Source organism: Photinus pyralis, unplaced genomic scaffold (genome assembly GCF_008802855.1).
Source record: "Photinus pyralis isolate 1611_PpyrPB1 unplaced genomic scaffold, Ppyr1.3 Ppyr1.4_LG5, whole genome shotgun sequence".
NCBI classification, from domain to species: Eukaryota; Metazoa; Arthropoda; class Insecta; order Coleoptera; family Lampyridae; genus Photinus; species Photinus pyralis.
In genome coordinates, this window is record NW_022170596.1 from 31731690 (window position 1) to 31754849 (window position 23160).

Sequence of the window (23160 nt, forward strand, 5' to 3'; positions counted from 1 at the left end):
CCTTAGTAGGTACAACATTCTTAGCACCTGTAACAGGAGCGATTCTGATGCGTTGAATTTGTTCGGTTTGTTTCGTTCGAGAATGCGGAAATTAATGTCTAAAGGTTCATTCTAGTTCCAAGTTCACATCTAGTCAGCCAAACAAATAATTCATTAAATCAGGTTCATTTCTTTATTTTGTCGATTGGAGTTCGTCGAGATTTAATTTGGCATATCGGTCAGAACTACAGGAAACTTCATTCTTCACTAATGGGAGGTTAGGTTACAAATTACGAATCAGCAGAATCGCTGCTCAGACTTTTGTTGGCCCCGAATTAGGCTTGAATTTTTGAATAAGCAATTTTGATCATCCAATTACAGGATCAAATTCCTGCGCCTGTTTTAATCATTTCCATAGTGGGGCGTGATTTATCATTAAGATTGAAGAAAGAGGATCATTTCTTGATAAAGAAATCGGAATTCGCTTGGGGGTTATCGGAGCGAACATACGTACCTAATCAAACTGCAAATTCATGAAAAAAAGTATCCCTTTCAAAACTAGTACAAATAACTATTGGTATTTTGAGGCCATAATGGATTTTGATCAAAACATGTCAAAATTGTTATTTATGCACCAAGATCGTTAGGAAAAAGACCAAGAGCATTATCTCAATGACCTTAACGTGAATTTGATCTGTTTTTGGCGACCACATGGATTTTGATCAAAACATGTCAAAATCGTTATTTATGCACCAAGATCGTTGGGAAAAAGACCAAGAGCATTATCTCATTGACCAAAACATGAATTTGATCTATTTTTGGCGACTACATGGATTTTGATCAAAACATGTCAAAATCGTTATTTATGCACCAAGATCGTTGGGAAAAAGACCAAGAGCTTTATCTCAATGACCAAGACATGAATTTTATTTATTTTGGCGACCACGTGGATTTTGATCAAAACATCGCTCTAGTGAGCGGTACCCTTAAAGCCCTTGCACTATTTCTCTCGGCGCGCTACGTTTCTATGGCAGAGACCAGCAGTGCACGTTCCAGTTTAATTATAGTTCACTGGTTCCGAGGTATGTTCATAAATAATATATATGAAATTATGTAGCCCATCCAGACATACTACATGGCAACTTAGATTTAAAAAGTAGCAAGCTGCACATAACTCGAGACATAATTACTGGGAGCCGTGTTTTATTATAACAACTTGCCTGGTCAGATTTCTATCGCTAAGGAACAAAATAAAAGTTTTTTTAATGAAACCCCCTTGTACAATACTAAAGATTGAAGTTACATTTTATTATTTGTATTTGTAGGTACAGCCTTTAACAAAAGTAATGATCGCCGAATTGGTAAATTCTGCAGCATAATCAAGCAACATTTGAATATATTGTGCAACTTGGAAATGCGAACCAAAAACGGTATGCCCTCCTTGAAGAAACCGACGTAGCCGATGTGATAGGCCTCTTGATGCTTCTGCTGCAGAATTTACCTATTAGGCGATCATTACTTTTGTCAATGACCGAACGTATTCATGTATTGTTCTGTTTTTATGACGCTGGTACACATTATTTTTAACGTAAAGGCACATTGAATATATTGTTATTATTAGTATAGGTACTTAGCTTATCTTGCAAGTTCAACTGAGATGATATCTGTAAGATTACTGAGTTACATTTTTAAATAATATATAAGTAGGTAATGTAATATAGTAATAATCTAATGAGCCACTGATCACTATGTGATTACTGCGTATATTTTGAAATATAATAGTAATACCCTTGAGCTTTTTTGGCCCTCGAATCTAATCACATCAATAATCTTTACTGCTAAATAATTACAGTTTCAAATGTTGGTGTAATGTGTAGAAAAAAGGACAAATTCCTGTGCCTGTGCGTATTTTAAAAAATGGGAAATTTGAAAGTGTTACTTCTACTTTCTTTTATGCACTTTTATTTAACATCCTCATTGGTAATCACGTACGTTGTACCATTGAATAAAATAGCGTTTTTATTCAATGGCTGTACCTCTAAAGCATCTATCTATTACGTTTCAGCAAAATCTCTACTGGTTTGTATATGAACGTTGTGATATTACCGAAATTAATGAAAACATTGTGGCAAATATGACCTACAAGTGCTATAAAACTAATCGTACCAGCCTATTCATGAATTTTAGTTACACCTCTAAGGTTGATATAATTTCGAATAAGGATGCACAGGTGGGCTTTTAATTTAGAACTGATACGTCCAAATAATGACTGCTGTAGCTTTCCATTGACACTGGATTCTTCAGAAGTAACGAATATCGGTCCGGACCCGTTAAGTTCAATATACCGCTCTGTGAAGTACTGACGCATAAAGATTTTGATATTCCTTACATGTTGAACCATAGTAATCTTCATCCTTGCCCAATAAAAAAAGTACATATGGAATTTTGTTATGCTAACGTTACTAAATATACAGTTTTAGGGAGAATCTTTTTTTGGATATCATCTACGACCTGGTGCTCCAAATTTTCCACCGCTCCTACCCGAGGGAAGGTGGAAGCTAATTTTGAGAGCAGTTTGGAAAGGAACCGTAGCGTATGTCGTTAATTGGTACTTCAAAATTGTTTACCCCTTACCAATTGCTTAGTATAATATACTAATACTCATACAATACTTATAATAGTCATCAGACGCTGTTAGTTGAAATGGTAGTATATATCTACTAGTTTTCCCTGCTTATTATTAGCACCTTGTTTCTTTTGCAATTAAAACAATATACGTATCTACCTACCTATTGAGCAAAACACTCTCATTCATTTAAAATTAAACCCTATTTTTTCCCAACAACACCTAAATTAAGTCTATCCAAAAGAATTGATGTTCATCAAACACCTTCCATCTACTTTCCCGGGATAACTTTCGTCCTCTGTACATTCAACACCTCACACTACTATATTTTCTTTTAATTACTACCGCTTAAAAACTAACCTGTTCTTCTTTTATACTATTCATTTCATCCTTAAACGATCTCCTCATCAACTCTATCCTCTCAAATTTCTGATTACTCTCCATCCTCATATCAACTTTCTTACTACTTATTTCCATGATCATTTTCAGACTTGCATTCATTCGTTCACCCTAACGCTGTCAAATGAACCTTCCACCACTTTCTACACTCTCTACTCCTCTTCACTTGACAACGTTACAATTCCACTCTTCTCTACTCTACCCTCAATTCTCACACAACCGCAAATATCTTCCCGTTAAGCTCTCAAATAAATTCCCCTTTAGAACCAGGCTGAAATATTTCCCCGCAATATTGGGTGCCAAAAATAATTGCTGTTCAACTCACCTGGTTGCCCAATATGTACCTCACAATTTCAGGGGCTACTACTTATCAGAATAAAGAGATAGTGAGGCGCCTCACTATTCGCCACTGAAAATTACTTCAGAAGACCAAAATAACTAGATTTTAAAGCAAACGTAATTGCTTTATTTTAATACTGCTACTCGGTTTATTCAAATTAACCAAGGATTCAAAATTTACTGGGTTCATAAACCCAAGTGACAAAAATTTTATTTGTTACTCAGTTGTAAACGTTGATTAACAAGACAAAACGCTACTGACTTGTAAAACTGACAGCAGACCTGTAAAAATTTTACAAGTTAGTAATCTAGTAATTTCATTGGCCAGAATTAATGCGAAGTCTCTGTTACATAGATAACATGATATTTTAGACATTTCTTCAAGATTAATTTAAGAACTAATTTTACGTTTACAAATGAGTAACAAATAAAATATTGTACATTATACGCCAGGTAATAGTTTTTACTGGCTCTAGTAAAAACTCACTTACCTGGCTAGTAATGTAATAGTATTTTACATTATTTTTATTCTGAGAGAAATAATCTTTCGCGCGAGGTTCGTATACTATTTTATTCACAATCGTAAGAAATTACAAAAAGGTTAAATAAATTGTTTAAATTTTGCATTTTATTCTCATTAGCGGAAAAATGTCACACAGTTCGTACAATTGTCAAACATCCGTCAATTGTTTCATTTTACGCGGCCGTACTTTTACGAAAATTTGAATTTAAAATTGAAAATGTCTGATTCAGAGGAGATTATAAGTACCCCCCCTGAGTTACGAGAAGTTGCAGAGACAGTTTCAAAAAGTATACTGCCAGCTCAACTTTAAATTTAAATAAGAGCGTAGACATCACTAAATCTGATGATCGCCTTCATTAAGGCGCAAAACGTTGGATACAAGCCAAAGAAGTCGGAGGTTTTTGGCCAGGATCAAGTAGAGATTTTTGAATGAAGCACGTTTTGATTATTTACCACAGAAAGTAGCTATTAAATAAAACTACAATACATATTTGACAAAGACGTAAACATTTAATTAAATTATGCTTTCTAGTGATACACGTTCATACAAAGCCACTTTCATTACAGTACAACTTTGGCAAAAATTGCATCATTTCTGAAATTGAAGGACGTGGATAAATTCACGGGGCATTGTTTTCGTCGAACAGTGGCAACTCTGTTAGCAAATGCAGGTGGAGACACTCTTCAATTAAAGCAATTGGGAGGGTGGAAATCTGCATCGGTTGCGGGTGGCTATGTTGACCAGTCTCTTCATGGCCAAGAGAGAATAGCGCGAATTTTGTCGTTATCCACAAGTGTCACGGGAGATGAACAGCCTAATGCTTCCATTCCAAGTTGCTCCCGAATAACCTTTCCTGTTGCGTCTATTACTCACGAAATCAACTTTTCTACTGAGCAGACCAAACAAGGCCTGATTGTAACTGTAAACAACAGCGGTCAGTCCAATGTAACCATTAATTTCAACAATTGTAGTTCTTGAATTTGTATCTTTCCGTTAATAGAACAGTTATTTTTTCTGCATTGGTACGTCCGTTTCTGTAAATTTGATCGATTTTACTTTATTAATCCAATAATGAACTTACCAAGATAATGTTATTTTGAGATTAACGAATTACAACCAACTGAAGACCAACAGCCAATTAGACATGAATATCTATTGTACCGTGACTCCCTCAGCAACGCGCAACCGCAAGCGCTTTGAATATGAATTTACTTAAAGCGCGGTTTAGACGCTACGATCTTGGCTTCGATAAATCGTAACGATCTGATTGTCCAATTTATCGTTCAATAAATCGAAAAAGTGCGCACTGTTTACATGTAACGATTTCTTGTTCCAATCTCATTGTCGATCACGGTTTAATACCGTTTTTATTTTTTTACTTTTCAACTTGTCTTTTGGTTCTGTCCACTAATATAAATTATACTCGCACTTTATTGCTTACATTGCTTGCTTACAATAGAATCTTAATCTCGATTATGATTTCTGACTAGCCATGTGTCGCTAAATATTTTTTTTTGGTGGCCAAACTTGATAGCCACTCGCCAAATGTAAAACGTGTGCGCTAGAGACAGTCCAAGTAGCCCAAATGGATACGATACAAAAATGGTTCACGTCGGCAACATTAATCACAAATCGTAGCGATAAATCGCTGTTATTGTTTACACGTTCCAATTTAGCGCTACGATTCGCAGAAATTGAAGCCGGCCGCCATCAACCATCCAATCCAATTCCAATTCCGATAAATTGCTACAATCCTCTGTTCACACGCAACGATAAATCGTAACGATTCGATCGTTACGATAAATTGTAACAATTTATCGTAGCGTCTAAACCGCGCTTAAAACGCGCCTACGGGCAAGCGTTTGTTTTGTTTGCAATACCTATGAATAAACAATCAACCCTATGCTGTATCACTCTCGTTATTCTATACGATCAATCGTTATCGCAGTTTAACGATCAACGGTTATGATGACCACAACGACTATCGATAAACGCGATATGCTGTATCAATATTTTAACGGTATCGTTACGTTGTCCGGTATCTCGCAGTGGCTATTTCGGAAAAAAGTGTCGCATTCTAGAAGACAAGGAACGCTGCGCAACGGTAGTGCGTGTAAGAGTGAAATACCACAGCGATAAAATATAAGAGGGCATTGCGGTGCGCGCTTTATCTTAAAACAAATACCCGCCAGATTTGGAAATGCAGACGTTTCTTTAAAATTGTTATTAATTGCAAGTGTACCTACCTAGTTGTTTTTTCACGACGTGGCGAATGTCGAAAAGAATAATAAGAGGCCATACAACAATTTGTTTTTTTTTAGATGATTAGGTACAAATACCTTCATTTCCTCTCATATTCTGTGGAGGTATATCTACATCACCTTCATTATCCTCGGGTGGTGGTAAGTTCTGCTGTATCGCTATATTATGGAGTATAGCACAGCACAACACAATTTTCGCAGATCTGTCAGGGGAGCAATGAAGAACTCTGTGCTTCAAGAGGCATCTAAACCTTTGCTTCAAAATTCCAAAACAGCGTTCTATTATTACATTTTTGGCTAAAATGTGTTGTGTGTATCTTCTCTGTGGTGAATGTGTGGACTACATTTTCCATTGGCGTTAACAACCATGGCTGCAGTGCATATCCTGAATCACCTATACAAATTTGTAAAAGGGTAAAATTATTAGGTCACAACAGCCACACTAACCAATTAACCAAGATGAATGTAACTCATTGGTTAAATACTTTTCTTCCAGGTGCCTTTTCACTGCATTCATACCCCATATTGCAGAGTCGTGAGTAGATCCCGGAAACCGTGCATTACAATTCAGGATTTTTATGTTCTCATAACAAATCTGCATGTTAAACAAATTTTCATTGAAACGTGCTGCTGTTAGTCCTTACCATTTGTACATTCAGATTCTCTTGATAAACGAAAATTTTTTTGAAAATCAATTTCACCCAGCTGAAACGGATCACTGTTGTCTCGTAAAATTCTTCGTTGGATGTTTTCCTCATGTCTTAATAAAAACATAATCTACGAGTATTAAAAGGCACTGAACTCGCCTCCCTATTACATTTTCCATTTGCCCGAACAAAGCTACTTGCAAAAATCCTTGAAAATTATTCATTTTCTTTCTCTTTAAAATCCGCTTAAACCCCGAACGAATCGATGACAGGACCGTTACGCGCCAAACCGAGGCCTACGATACTTACAGGCACAACAAAAAAAAAAAAAAAAAAAACGACGAAACAAAATCTTTGATGCAAAATACTCCTCTTGAATCTCACAAACACAATTTGAAAATGGATTACTAACAATTATTTGAAACATAATAATTCCTTTGCGCGTTCACTTATTCTTGAAATCGCGCTATTTACTTCAGCTGCTGAAAAAAAGGAAACAAGAAACCATTTCTTAAAAATTCCTTCTGAAGAACATTTTTGTGTCCTTTGGCCACAATTCATTCGATATATGTGATACAATTATAGTAATAACAAAAAAGTTTCTCGCATGTTGAATTTTTCTCTGCGCGAATAATAAATGCGCGATTTTGTAGGGCCTGTTAAAACTATACTAATATCAGATTAGGCATCATATACGCATAATTGGAGGCGCATATCATTCTAGTTTAAGACACCGAAAGGATTATAATGATATAGTTCCTAGAAAAAGAAATATGATGATGTAAAGATAGAAAAACGCGGATTTACTAACATCGTTTTATCTTCAATACTTTAAACCTAAAAATTAATTATTTTTAGTGTTATTAAAAATTAACGAACACCATAATTTGATTGTGTGTACTATTGACAAGCTCTCATTGAAATTTCGTGGCTCTATGTTGAACGGATCCGGAGTAAAAAAATAAATAGTGGAGCCGCGCACGGATTTTCCATAAGCCGTAATGTATTTCATATGACTCCTAACATCACGTGACTTTTTCGAGCGCTCCGGCCTGTAAGTATCGTAGGCCTCGGCCAAACGGATAGCATGAACCCTGCCGTTAAGTTTCTCTGGTTATGTTTGCAAAATAACGATAGAGAATTACGATAGTCGTTATCCCACTCTTGCTATGAGTGATATAGCATACCGATTTTTAAAAAATTATGGTAACGCCGCATAACGATATCGTTATTCTTAACGATAGTGATACAGCATAGGGCCGTGATATTACCATTACGAGTATATTTTTTACTCGTACTTTACCCCTTACCCTTAAACAGTTTAACGCAAATTCAAATTCTAGCGTGTTTACAGTTGCGCAGTGCGGAGGTCACTAAGAGAGTCACGGTGCAACAGAGATTCAAAACTCCATCTCATCTAGTGCGCCATCTGTGACTGATATTAGTAGCTATTACTTCCCTTCCTTAGCGCGGAAGTTCATACTTTCGAACTTCGTAATAAATATAATCTAGTTACGGCCGACTTTCAAACTTCTTAAATGAGACGAATGACTCTTATTACTAACCGATTGTGAATAAAAACTATTATTCACGATCATATTGTAATCAGTCTCATAATTGTCATTTTGAAGGATAAGGAAGTTGTGTTTTACAACACTTATTTTTCCATGAGGGAGGAAAGTAGATTCTCGAGGTTAGTAATGTTCGATTCGAGGTTAGTAATATTCATTACCTACCTCGATTTAGTTACTAATATCCTAATGGATGGCGCTCTCATCGTAACTGTCTGACACAATGACAGCTGATTTAGATGCAATTTGTTCAAAACCACATTTTAAAAACAATTCTTATTCTTATTATGAGTAATATGGATTATTTTAAGTTCTGTGCTTTTTTTTGTAAATTGCAAATGAACGACCAAACGCGAAAAGTGAAATAAGTAAATGCGTACCGAAGTAAACACAAGTAGGAGTTGTGATTTAGCCAGATTACGGGAAATGATAGTTTCACGTAACCTAAAACTAAACGAGCGCGGTGCTAAATGGTTAAGTAAATACAAAAGCAAAAAGAAACCGTTAATTATTAAAGGATCGGTAAGTATATAAAACTCGAACTTGAGTTTAATAAAATTGATTGTTACTTTAGAGAGCCCATTACTGTTTAAATTTCTGGGTGGAAAAGTTCAATTCTTGTCTATAAGACATGGAAACCTTGGGTTGCGCTTGCGACCCATGAGAAGAGCAAGGGATGGCAATTTATGGCATCATAAATGTTGCATATCGGAGACGTCTTAGCACTACCTGAAGAGGATACTGCCATACTTTGTTATTTTCGCGTGCCCGTAAAGCGAATGGGCCACTGAATTGATGACGAAACCTCCTGCTAGTGCAGCCAATCTACAGCCACCGAACTGTTTTAAGTTGAAGAACTCCACTGGCACTTGCTAATATTGTAGCGATCATATGCCAAAAACAATGTCCGGTAATTAAATGTAGTTTGTCACATTTTAGAAATAGATAATGCTATTTTTTAGGGCTATCGTATTGGAACAGGTGTTTAGTGACTACCTGATTGGATCTGGAGAATAAATCTTTCGTTATTGACATCTGCACAGATTATAATACTAATATTGTAACCCAGTCTAAATCTGTAATCACAAAAGATCGCTGTAGGTACATTTTAGAATAATAAAACTGACATGGTCATTAGGCATTACCGCATTAGGTTTGAATGTGGATCACAACATTATTTGGTCGTTCATAATGTGGATGATTTCTTTACCTTTACCTCATTAAAATAAGCAAGTAAAACATTAAGTTTTACCTATACCCTTTCCTGCCCACCATTGTTCATTCACTTCAAAAATTCATTTGGGGAGTAAATTTTTTACTACACTCAATTTCCCTTATTTGAGGGGATGTACATTGAAATTCTTTAGTATGGGCCATTTTTTAACATACATGTTAAATTAATATGAATATTAATTAGGTAAATTTCCAAATCTGTATTACCGACAACATTTTATGTAGGGCAATAATATTGCAGATGGCGCAGAAGATTAATATAAAACGTATAAATTTAGTGAATTATTATATTTTTGATAATGGAATGATTATAATGATGATCGTGAATAAAATCGTATACGAACCTCGACGAAAGGTTATTTTTCTTAGAATATAATCACCCTCGGTGCTGCGCGCCTCGGGTGATTAAAATTCTTCGAAAAATAACCTACTTTCGCACTCGGTGCGTAATATACTATTACCTGGCGTATAATGTACAATATTTTATTTGTTACTCATTTGTAAACAACAGTAAACGTAAATAATTAGTTCTTAAATTGATCTCAAAGAAATGTCTAAAATATCATGTTATCCATACAGACTTCGCATTAATTCTGGCCAATGAAATTACTAGATTACTAACTTGTAAAATTTTTACACGTCAGCTTGTGCCGTATTTCGATATCAAAAAGGAAATGAACAATAAAACTGTTCTGATATCGAAGATAAAATAATGTACACACATGCACCGGCTAACTTTCTTTATTTAATTGCTGTTAACTTGCTACTCGTAAGTTTAATTAGGCTACTTGCCGTTGTTAGTGGCTGGTCTTCTTCCTGTTGGTCCGGCTCTGGGTGGATGGTTAGGTAAAACGTCCTTGATTTGCACTGGCGAGGCGATTGGTCTGGATGCTCGGTATATTACGATGAGGTAGTTATAATTATAACAATTAACAATAACCAGAACAAAGAAGCTAAAATATTACCATAATTAATTATTGAAATAAAATGAAAATGAACTTACGGTTTCAAACCCTTCTTTGCCAAAAAAAATAGCTCAAAAGCTGAATTTTTAAATTATAAAAAAAGACTGAACAAACGGTCTATAAATGTTTGATATCTGGAGAGCGCCTGAATAGGACTTTACTTTCCGCTCTCTTAAAATCGATTGATTCTATGCATTGGGAAATCCTCGCGCCAAAAGCTCGATAAATTCAATCTTTACAAACATAGGCGTAACATTACGTTTTAATAAATTTCCTAAAATTGTTACAAGCTGTCAGTTTTACAAGTCAGTAGCGTTTAAAGATGACGTTTACCCGTTTGCGTTTTGTCTTGTTAATCAACGTTTACAACTGAGTAACAAATAAAAGCAATTACAAATACCTTAAATGTAAAATTAAAGCGTACCTTTCGCCAACACTACCTAAATTCAATCTGCCAAAAAGACATTTAATGTTCATCAAACAAGACAGACCAAAATAGAAAGCAAATGGCACTTACTTCCTGAACACTTGTATATGATCTTCACGGTATGCCGTCTTCTTTTTGTTGAATTTAGACGCTTAGATATTTCGCCAAAATCCGGAATAGAAATATGAATTTATGATGGACTTTTCGCAACCATATCATCCACAAGGCAGCGATCTTTCTCAGGGAACAGGTTTTACGCACTGAAAGAATACTACTGCCTAAAAACGTTACAATGCAGGATATTTTAGTTGCAGAATCTTGTATTCGTAAGTAATAATATTTTTGGCGTTTGTTCGTTACAAACTACACAAAAACAAGGAGACACCATGATTTCACGTCTATGACAAATCGTTTCTTCATATTAACTGCCATCAGCTCTTTGCGTACCGTGCAGGTCAAGACAAAGTAAATTCACTACTTGAAACCGTTTCTCCGCCTGGGGATAACACGAAATCAAGGCACCCAGGGACGTTTCAATCGTTCTCCAAAGAGGGGTACTCTTTGGTTCTGCAAAGCTGTTGATACCAGAATAGTACTATAACAAAGGAAAATAAGTTATAGCATAAATATTCTTATAAATAAGAAACAAAGCATTGCGCAGAGTGCGCACACGTGATGTTTAAAATATGCGATACGTTTGCCTTTACTAGAAGAATCTTTAGTTAAAATTTCAAAAAAATATCTCCATAAATAAGAAAGTCCAAAAGTAATGTGATGAAATTAACTTTCGTTTTTTTTTTACTTATTTGAATTCTAGAAAGTATCGTTCTCATAATAGCTTTAGGAAGTCTTAGGGCCGGTTGCACGAACGCAGTTTAAACTTGGTTTAAACTAACGCAATGCATTAAGACATATGATTAGTGGAAATTTGACAAAACGTCAAATTTCAACCAATCCTAGACCGTAATCCACTGGTTAATTCCAAGCTAGGTTTAAACTGTCTTTGTGCAACCGGCCCTTTTGTTGTATAAATAGCTGACCAAATAGTACGTAGCTAGGTGTTTATCGTACCCATTGTAAATTTGTAAAGGTGCAATTCAGCACAATTCGGAGCGTGGGTATAGGTACAGCCAAGAGTCGTCCATTTCGGGGGGTAGGTACAGCCAATCAGATTTGCTGTTAACAAAAAAGGTTTACTTAATCAGTACAAGTCGTCTTGATAAAGGCGATTGATTAATCAGTAACTAATTATTCTAGAAGATTTTGCATTAATTTGCATTTGAACCGCCGATGCGACCATTGCGTGGTCCTTAGTAGGATTTCATTCTTTCGGATTTGCGTTACCATCAGTGCAAGCAGTGTTTAGCAAAAAAGTAAATTTGTACTCCGAGAGACTTTCTGCGGGAGTTTTAGAAGAATGGGGAACTATCAAGAACTAAACACGTATTTTCGCCTCTTTCGAGCTTTGTCAAATTGAAAGTTTTTTCTTGTGGGAATCAGAGAAGCAGGTTCGGATTGCGGGCATTTTTTTTGAAACGGAAGTTTAACGCGAGTTCCATATGTTTACAGTTAAATGAACCAACGTCTAGAAGTAAATTAATTCGAACGTGTCAGTTTTTTATTCTTGCCAAACAAAATGTTTATTGTAAAGAAAAGACGGTAAAATATTTGAGCGGTTTCACAGGCGAATTATCGTCACGAAAAACATTATTGCAGTATCCAATGAAGGACAAATCAATTAAACGTGCCGATGTTATATTTTTCTTTGCTACAAAAGGGAAATTATTCCGCCGCGTATGAAGTGATGGAATCAACGATTTTTTTAGCGCATTTTTTAAGAATTAAAAAAAATGGGGGGGGTAAACACATGTTCTACCCTTGGTTGGTTTTGCGCATGCGCAGTGCCAACTTTCTTATTTATGGAAGAAATTTCGTAGGGGTGTTTAAAAAAATGCGCTTTACCTGCACAAGGGTTGTGCACAATTTGTACTTGTTTTTAATAAGTTCTGGTAGCTGTTTGCATTTTTGCAGAATTGGTAAAGGCACACACGAAAACCTAGATAAAACCTTTTCTATGCGTTATATAGTTACTGCTGGGAAACAAATTTGAAAAACCAACGTTAGGAATTTTCAGAATGTGGTTTGCAAACAAATCATTCTGGTTCGTTGGTTTATTTTAAAGGGATGTTTCTTTTAGTCCTACACGATTCCTGGGGGTGCTATTTACCTCCATTACCCCCTTAACATCCCAGCTGGACCTGTTTAGAAAATGTCAAATTGTACCTATTACATAGACATACACATACAGAAAATCACAAGAAGGTGGGTCACACCTCACACTGGTGCTGTATAAAGCACTAGTAGAATTGAGTGTGGGTGTTAGTGCTTTCAAAATGTGTAACATGTTGGTGCAGATACAAGGTATGAAACGTTAACCAACTATGGACATCACTCCGGTAATTATAGCGATCACTTCCCAAGTTTTATTAAAATGCATTACATTGTCACCGTACGATATTACTTATTAGGTACTATCATTTAGGTTCGGAATATCCATGCTCAGCAATATGGGATGCATGGAGTTGTTTGAATATGGCAACAAATGGATTTACATCTCAAGAGGCCTGTCCGGCATACATCAGCGCCATTGAATTTATAGATAGTTATAAATTCAATGTCAGCGCCTCAGGAGAAACGCCATGTACTTGTACGTATATATTTTCTTAAAACTGTTGTGCGGAACAGTCACTGATTTTAGTAGGTAATTCATCATTCTGTAGGTAGGTACTTAGTATATAAAATATAACCCAGTTGATATGGCATCTATTTTATGTATACTAATCTGAACGGAAGTAGCACAAAGTTTTAAGAAAACTGATACATAGGTTGCTTGTGCTGCATGAGGCAAAGATGAGGTTCATTACTTCAGCTGTAACCTTACCTGCCACCTCGTGTAGAGGCCCCAAGTTATAAATGGGCTAACTGGGCTATAGCTCAGAGCACCCCATTCGGAGGACCAAGATGTGCTAAATTATTTTTTTTTTTCATTATTTATGCAATTTAGATCTAGGCTTGTGGATAATTTTTCTCAAAACAAATCAAAACGTTTCTCTCCTCTTCTGTGTTCTTTCAAAATCAATACAGATAAATAATCCTATGAGGGACACGGTCAACTCGCCAAGGGCGACTCGCCACCGGACCACTCGCCACCGACTGACTCGGCAACGGGACAACTCACCAACGCGACAACTCACCAACGGGACAACTCGCCACCGCGACAATTCGCCAATGCGACAACTCGCCAACGGACGACTCGCCACTGCGGCAACTCGCCAACGAAATATTTTTCCCTGTTTAATGTGTCATACAAATGCATCCCACAAATGCAATAGTCAATTTCCCTAATTTTGTAAAAAAAGTTTATCGAAAAATTGTAGTCAATATTTTAATTAGTCAAACAGGGAAAAATATTTCGTTGGCGAGTTGTCGCAGTGGCGAGTTGTCGCGGTGGCGAGTTGTCCCGTTGGCGAGTTGTCGCGTTGGCGAGTTGTCCCGTTGGCGAGTCGGTCAGTGGCGAGTGGTCCGGTGGCGAGTCGCCCTTGGCGAGTTGACGCGTACCGTCCTATGAAGCTCGGTCACTAAGTAGTAAGTAGATACGAAATTTAACTATTATAAACAAGAGTTACGGGGGCCCGAGCTAAATGAAGCCCAGGGCGCTAAAAATATAGCCCGGGGCCTACTCGTGTAAAATCCCAAGGTAGCTGTCCAGCGGCAGCTTAGAATTATTTGGTTTAGTTTTTATTTTTTGTTTTTATGTTTTTCTAGCTTATTGCCGAGGATTTTGACCTCTTTTATACGTGTAAAGGAGTGTTGTAAGTACCGACTAGGACTAATCATTTGTATACAGTAATATTCAGTAATTGGAAGGGGGTTCTAATAAGTGAAAAATTTATGTATGGTGCAAAAAGTTGGAAATGGTTTTTTTGTGGTTGAGTTAGTTCCCTCGAGGTGAAATAGTCACATTCTAATAGAACTGACAATTTTTGGGAGTGTTTACTTCGGACTGGTAATCCTTATAAGTGTCCACAAATAATAGTATATTAATAAGATACAAAATGTATAATCAAGTCGCTTCGCGTCGTGCCATAAACTCGTTGCACGTGCTTTAAAGGCCTTTTTCGCACGCATTTAAAAAATTATTCTCTAACACTAACTTTCTCAAACCTAAATTGATAAATCTACGCCAAACAAATTCAATGTTGATCAAACACCACAGACAAAAATAAACAGAAAATGTCACTTATTATACTTGCACTTTTATAAGCTTCACGGCGCGGCGTCTTATTGTTGAGTTACATAATAATTTTCGATGCCCTTTAACAACTAACACGGTATCATGAACTCCACATTCCTAGACGCATTATTATCGAGCTCCTAGAGAGTGTACAATTTTGCCGCGTCTGTCCGTCTATCCGTCCGCCCGTCCGTTAGTACGATATCTCGAAAACGAATGCACCGATTACGATGAAATTTTGCAGGTCGAGTCTTTATCAAATTTGTTGAACGGGGTACGTGAATTGGCAAGTAGTAGTCCCTTTTGACATTTCCGTTAGATATGAACCGAATTGCATGAAATTTAATATGCGCATAGCTTTAGCCATATTAAACGTGGTACCAAAAGTTGGCCCTAATCGATCAGCATTCACAGTGCCCTCTTCGCATCTCGACCATGTATAAACCGAATTGCAAACTTTCTTATTCATGAAGGTATTTAAATGAAATTTGATACATACCCACTTGGAATAAAAGCAAATTTAACGCCAGTTTCAAAATTTGGTTTTGCACATGTTATAGCTATACCCAGGAGCTCATTTTCTATATTTGTTTACCGGTTTATTATCGTTTTACAAACGTTTGTATTATCATGTAAATAAAATATTAACCATTTCAATTTTATGCAAACCCATTATTTTTTAACACACCTGTCCATTTTATACAAAAATACTAATGCATAAGTAATCTCTTTAATGATAACACCGGTCAACAAAAAAATAATTTTTTTTTGCGCATGGGATTTACATAATATATTCTGACTATAATAAGCAAAAATAAATACAAGTTAAAAAGTAATCGTAAACGATTTACATAAAGCGCATTTCCACTTGCATTCATTTCCCATTTATATTTGCTTTTACAAAAGTTATAGCGATTTGATTGAAAGCTTTCAGGGGCGAAAATTAAAGCTGTAATCTTTGTTTTCACTCAAATAAAAAGAAAAATGGAGGGTGATATTTTCCCGCGTTTATTAGCAAACAGCAAAAAAATCCTGGAACAGTTTTAAGGCAATAGTCCATGGTTTTTCGTTCAGTGTTTCCTGGGAAACCATAGAGCTGAAAATTATGACGAGCTGACAGGTTTTGTAATTGACAAAGTCTATAGCTCGGGACAAATAGTTGAAGTAAAGTCACAAGTACGACCTGTGAATTATGGTGTGCCACAAGGCTCCATTCTCGGTCCTATTTTATTTATCATATATATGAATGATTTGCCAAATAATTTAATAGATACGTGTCACATTTGTACTTATGCAGATGATACTAGTGTAACTATTGCCTGCAGTCAAAACGACTTAAAATTCACCTTAAACAAATCTTTGGCACAACTAATCAACTGGTTTAATGTAAATAAACTTTTAATTAACGTTGAGAAAACTAAAGTACTTGTCTATAAGAAAAATTCAACTTCTGTTATTTCAAACATAACCTACGAATCGACAATAATCGAAACAAGTAATTACTGCAACTTTCTCGGAATTATATTAGACCGAAATCTCAACTGGAAGGAACACATTGAACAACTACAATCAAAATTACACCAATCAATTTTTGCGCTCTCACGCTGTAGACAGTTCTGCAATAAAGATACGCTAATCAAAGTGTATTATGCTCTTTTTGAAGCGAAAATGAGATACGGAATCCTACTGTGGGGAAATACCAATAAAAATTTAATTAGCGACATTTTCAAAACTCAAAAACGAGCGCTTCGGACAATATTCTCGCTACAGCGAAGGGAAACCTGTAAGCCGTACTTTCAACAGTTCCGCATTCCTACTCTGTATAGTTTGTATATTATTGAATTTTTGTGTTTTTAAAAATAAGGCATTATTCTCCTTTAATTCCGATTACCACAAATATAATACCAGATCAAAAAATAATTGTGCAATAACCGCCTCCAAAAGTAAAGTGTATGACACATCACATCTACAAATGGGTCTACAATTTTACAATGCTCTCCCTAGCAATATCAAATCTATATCGGCGTTCGTCCCATTTAAAAATAAAATTCGGAAAATACTTAACACAATGGCACCATATTCACAAATATCGCAATTTATTAACTAATTTTTATCGAAATTTTTATATACATTTAATATTGTTATTTTGTTGTTTGTTTAATTCATATCATTGTCTATTTACATTTTCTCTTTACATTTAATATTGTTATGTTGTTGTTTGTTTGATTTATATTATAGCCTATTTACATTTTATCTTTATACATTTATATTAAGTTGTAATTGTTCCAATGTTATACCACAAAAGTGGTTCAATAAACGATCTCTCTCTCCCACTCTCTCTCTCTCTCTCTCTCTCTCTCTCTCTCTCTCTCTCTCTCTCTCTCTCTCTCTCTCTCTCTCTCTCTCTCTCTCTCTCCTCTCTCTCTCTCTCTCTCTCTCTCTCTCTCTCTCTCTCTCTCTCTCTCTCTCTCTCTCTCCTCTCTCTCTCTCTCTCTCTCTCTCTCTCCTCTCTCTCTCTCTCTCTCTCTCTCTCTCTCTCTCTCTCTCTCTCTCTCTCTCTCTCTCTCTCTCTCTCTCTCTCTCTCTCTCTCTCTCTCTCTCTCTCTCTCTCTCTCTCTCTCTCTCTCTCTCTCTCTCTCTCTCTCTCTCTCTCTCTCTCTCTCTCTCTCTCTCTCTCTCTCTCTCTCTCTCTCTCTCTTCTCTCTCTCTCTCCTCTCCTCTCTCTCTCTCTCTCTCTCTCTCTCTCTCTTCTCTCTCTCTCTCTCTCTCTCTCTCTCTCTCTCTCTCTCTCTCTCTCTCTCTTCTCTCTCTCTCTCTTCTCTCGCTCTCTCTCTCTCTCTCTCTCTCTCTCTCTCTCTCTCTCTCTCTCTCTCTCTCTCTCTCGTCTCTCTCTCTCTCTCTTCTCTCTCCTCTCTCTCTCTCTCTACTCTCTCCTCTCTCTCTCTCTCCTCTCTCTCTCTCTCCTCTCTCTCTCTCTCTCTCTCTCTCTCTCCCTCCTCTCTCTCTCTCTCTCTCTCTCTCTCTCTATCTCTCTCTCCTCTCTCCTCTCTCTCTCTCGCTCTCTCTCCTCTCTCTCCCTCTCTCTCTCCTCCCTCTCTCCCCCTTTCTCCCTCTCTCCCCCTCTCTCCCCCTCTCCCCCCCTCTCTCTCTCGCTCTCTCTCTCTCTCTCTTACAATATTTTAAAACACTGAATCCTCATTTATACTTTGAGTTATTGAAAATTGCCTGGTGCTTTTTTTGCATTCCTGCTCATAATGCCAACGTTGAAAGAATATTTTTACTAGTGGCATAACAGTGGATCAAAGAAAGGAATTTATTGAATATTGAAATAGTCTAGTCAGTGATAAATAGTTATTTTTAGGCTATCATCACAAAAACGTTGATTTTGTGGTCGCTTTCGCGGCCATAAAGTTTCACTTTATTGTACGCTTCTGTCAAACTTTACTTTATTGTACACATCTGTCAAACTGTACTTATTTGAAACTGATGTTTGAGAAACAGTAATCTGTTTGATACAAAGCGTCTATCTAGTCTAGCCCCATCAAGGATTGGTCCATCCACGTGCGTTTTTTTCATTTTCGGACTTGTAGGAATGTTTCACACTATTTTGCATAATCACAATGTTCGCATTTAAAATTATAGTTTGACGTTTCAATCTTTGCTGCTTGCATACCTTTTCGAAGTGTAGAACCAAAACATGAGGAAGATGTTATTGCTTTTATTTAAAGTGTATACAGTGGTTGTAGTGGCAAATATTTTTTACCGATATGTTTCACAAAAACTAAAAATCTATCGGTATGCCATACCGCCGCATACGGCGCCTCACTTCGGTCACTGAGTGTATATGTATGAAATTTCATTTAAGTGCTTCCATAAATAAGAAACTTGACACTGCACATCCTACACAAAACCAAATTTGGAAAATGGCGCTAGATTTGCTTTTATTCCAAGTGGCTATCTATCAAATTTCATTTAAATACCTTCATAAATAAGAAAGTTTGCAATTCGGTCTGTGGGTCGCGATGCGCAAAGGGCACTGTGAATACTGATCGATTAGGCTCAACTTTTGGAATTGTGCTAAAGCTATGCGCATATTGAATTTCATGCAATTCGGTTCATAACTAACGGAGATGTCAAAAGAGCCTACTTTATTGTTTGGTGTACATTGCCAATTCACGAATTCCGATCTACAAATTTGATAAAGAATCCACCTGCAAAATTTCATCGTAATCGGTTCATTCGTTTATAAGTTATCGTGACACCACAAAATTATAATCTCACTAGAAGCTCGTTAATAAAGTACGCAATTTCAAACACTATTTCTTTAGACGATATTTTTTATCAAATTCAGTTGATATGTCCGGGTTTATACTCCCTAAATCCGGGGTTTTCACGCTTCCTGTCCTAGTTGGCAGAGTTTTGAGATTGCAACCCAGCAACCCTAGGCTCCTAATTTTATATTCAAAGCTTTAACACAGAACACAGCTAATAGACCGTTTTCATTGAAGGGGTTTTGAATGTAAACATAATAGCATCAATTAAGAAAGAATACATACCGCATGTTTATATTGTCTGCGCCGTCTATACTTGGGTATGAATCATCGACGTATATGGTAATAATTAACTTACTGTTCACTTTGTCTCTTACAGTCTGACACATACTGCGGCTTATTAGAAAAGGATGGCAATTCGCAACATGAGTCTGCTGTGCAATTCATATTGCCGTTTGCCGGTCCAAAACGTACGTCTTGCATTTGCATTAATTTTTTGTCTGTCATTTGACATTTCGCGTGTACCTGGCTATTCCCTATTTTTACGTTTTTACGACAAATACATCAAGAAACGGTTTCTTTAAAAACTTCTGGTCATTTGCGGAGTGTTTAATTGGTAATATACAATTGTTGTGAAATTAAAAATGTATGTTTGTTAAACAACAAACTTTGTTTATACATATACTGATATACACTTGCTTAAAATATTGTCATTTTTACATGCGCATATTATAGGACACTGGTTAAGTAAAATGTCACTAGGTACACTGTTTTTCCCTTCAATGGTTTTTCCTGTTCTAAAGCTTCAAATTCAATATGTACTTGAGATTAACACGAATTGCCAGTATCCCATCTGAAATATAATGATAAAACTAGCAAACTCTAAACAGGCCTTAATAATTTAATACCTATAGTAGGGGAGCTAGCACGGCACGAGATCCACTGAACGAGAATGATCAAAATTTTAACCGATGGTGTTCCATTTTGCCCTATCAGAGTATGCTAAAATCGATCGTCTGCCGCCTCAGGTCATATGACTTAAGGCTGGACAGGACATACAGAACGGAGTATGCAAAGTTGCCTATTGTCAATGCCCAAATTTGGTTATTTATAATATTAATTTGTAATCGATGGCAGAAACATAAACTTAGACCAATTATAATGCACATTTTCTATCTGTATAAACCAAGCGGCGTGGCGGAACCTAACTTTTCGCGATTTTGAGGAAAACTTTTAAGTTGTTTTTCCAAGATAACTTATCTATAAATGAAGTTGGAACAATTTCCAAAATTGAGATAAGTTCGTAAACTTAATATCTAGGCAATAACGCCAGGAAAATTTATTTCCTTTTTTCTTTTCCAAAATATGGCACCCTAACAGCCCGCGACGTTACCCTTAAAAAAAAAGATTATTTTAAAACATTTTAGTAAACCCCGGCGTTATTGCCTAGCTAAAGCATTCACCTTTCACAGGAATATTCGACCCCTTCTTCATCTTCACTCAGAATTCAGATATCGTGGAACGAAATCACGCGTTTTCGGGCAACGGAACAGGTGTACTGTCCAGCCTTAAGGCGCTGCGGGTACTTCTTGCGGTACCAATTCTGAAAGGTTGTTTTTCGAGAAAATAAGTTATACACCAAATGAAAACGTTGATAATAACTCTTAAAAAAATATTGAGAAAAATCGCGCGCATTTGATAACTCCGTAAAAAAACAATTCTTAGTCGGTTTTTCACAAACTTTCTACGGATATAACTAGGTTACGGTTGGACGAATGAAGCTGATTTTTTTACAGACTGATGATAGGTACTACTCAAGACTTAACGGTGTTTCGTTTTTAAATTTTTTCTCTAATTATAAGATTATCGCTTATTTATCTTAACATTATAAGATATCTTATAATTAGAGAAAAAATTTAAAAATGAAACACTCTCATAGTCATTGGGTGTGCCTATCATTAGTCTGTAAAAAAAATCAGCTTCATTTATCCAACGGTAACCTAGTTATATCCGTAGAAAGTTCGTGAAAAACCGACTAAGAATTGTTTTTTTACGGAGTTATCAAATGCGCGCGATTTTTTTAAATATTTTTTTAAGAGCTATATTAGCCAGGTTGCGGACAGCATTTTCCGTTATGTTAGACGGCCATTTTTCCTTATAATATAAGTTTATAAGTATAAAACATTTTTATAGCAAAGTTAAGTTGCGGTGTGGGCTGGGCGTGTTCAATTTTGCTTATAAGTTTGAAGGAGTCTTAACCTCACTTTTATTTTACATTGTGTTAAAATGTCCAAAGTTCACTACTATGCTCTTAGACAAAAAGAAAAGAACTACCGCCAACATAAACACTGCACAATTGTAGGTTAGCAGGAAAATGTTATTTATGAGTGATTACGTACTGCGCAGTGACACATTATAAGAACTTCATTTTCATTGGTTCCGCTATTTATAAATATATCGTACAAAAAGCCCTCATACCGTAAATTATTTCTACAAAAATTTATATTTCTTATGTTATAAGAAAAAATGGCCGTCTAACATAACGGAAAATGCTGTCCGCAACCTGGCTATTATCACTGTTTTCATTTGGTGTATAACTTATTTTCTCGAAAAACAACCTTTCAGAATTGGTACCGCAAGAAGTACCCGCAGCGCCTTAAGTCATATGACCTGAGGCGGCAGACGATCGATTTTAGCATACTCTGATAGAGCAAAATGGAACTCCATCGGTTAAAATTTTGATCATTCTCGTTCAGTGGATTTCGTGCTAGCTCCCCTACTACTAAAAGGTTAGGATATCTTGTTTACTTACGCACGGTGCAGGTTATGTTACAATCAGCGCGCAGACGTAGGTAATTATAACATTTCTTCTACTTTGATAATTCACCACCACACGTCAAATTATTACTCTTCTTATATGTATGAAAATACAGTAAAACCATCGTAATTCGTAATCTTAGAAAATTTGCGCATGCATGTTCGGATTCGTCCGCACTTGATCGGCGTTTCTTACCAGGTTCGGCTATAATGTATATTCGGAACAGAAAACTACAACCAGAACAGAAGTAGTATTTGCACATTACTCACGAACGTTAAAAACGAACTACTTGTTACTGGGAGTGTACAATCCCTTCCCATGCCTTTTATATTAGCTGCGCAAAGCATACTTTTTCTAAAGTTACAGTGGTTTTACCAATGAATAAAGAATACCAGGAAGGAGCATCAATCAAGTTGTATACGAGAGAGTGCGACGGAAGTCGGCCATTTGCAAAAGGCACTTATGAGTCATTGTTGTTGTGGCTGTTGCAGTGACATAAAAAGAATGGTTAGTTGTTGTGCTTGTGGTTGCTCCAAAACAGAAAAAAATAAAACTTTGGGAATTACATTTCATGTGTAAGTATTGATACCAATATTATTTTTACATAGTACATGTAAATTTACAAATTTTTTATCGGAATGTAGTTTGAGGTTAGTTAAACAAAAGTCATAGGCGGAGTAGACACATGGGGGTTTAGATTGTTTTCGTGTAAAATTCTTTATAATTGTATCCTTCTACAACTGTAAGGTAGGTACGCCACTGGAACAGGAAACTACTGTCCGCCATTTGCAAAAGCCATCGCGGTC

At 36.3% G+C, this 23160-nt stretch overlaps 1 protein-coding gene and 2 long non-coding RNA genes across 3 annotated transcripts; 2 read left to right on the forward strand and 1 right to left on the reverse strand.

Annotated features, from left to right (window-relative positions):
• The first annotated feature begins 1860 nt into the window (after positions 1–1860).
• Positions 1861–2624, forward strand: LOC116170683. Its single transcript, XM_031487186.1, has 4 exons — positions 1861–1959; positions 2045–2209; positions 2258–2410; positions 2460–2624. The coding sequence occupies exons 1-4, from the start codon at positions 1897–1899 to the stop codon at positions 2622–2624; spliced, it is 546 nt and encodes a 181-aa protein (XP_031343046.1). The 5' UTR covers positions 1861–1896.
• Positions 2625–3883: 1259 nt separating this feature from the next.
• LOC116170105 lies at positions 3884–7054 on the reverse strand. The gene is made up of 3 exons (XR_004145156.1): positions 6576–7054; positions 4949–6522; positions 3884–4901 (listed from the first exon to the last, which is right to left on the reverse strand). It is a non-coding gene; the product is annotated as an uncharacterized LOC116170105 (long non-coding RNA).
• Positions 7055–8520: 1466 nt separating this feature from the next.
• Positions 8521–9357, forward strand: LOC116172694. The gene is made up of 3 exons (XR_004145735.1): positions 8521–8868; positions 8921–9256; positions 9309–9357. It is a non-coding gene; the product is annotated as an uncharacterized LOC116172694 (long non-coding RNA).
• The last annotated feature ends 13803 nt before the right edge of the window (positions 9358–23160 follow it).

Bases quoted from the DNA above. Each gene is read 5' to 3' on its own strand.
- LOC116170683 (XM_031487186.1), top strand. From the start codon at position 1,897: ATGGGAAATTTGAAAGTGTTACTTCTACTTTCTTTTATGCACTTTTAT. The intron at 1,960-2,044 runs GTAATCACGTAC...ATTACGTTTCAG, and splicing joins TTTATTTAACATCCTCATTG to CAAAATCTCTACTGGTTTGT. The intron at 2,411-2,459 runs GTACATATGGAA...ATACAGTTTTAG, and splicing joins ATCCTTGCCCAATAAAAAAA to GGAGAATCTTTTTTTGGATA.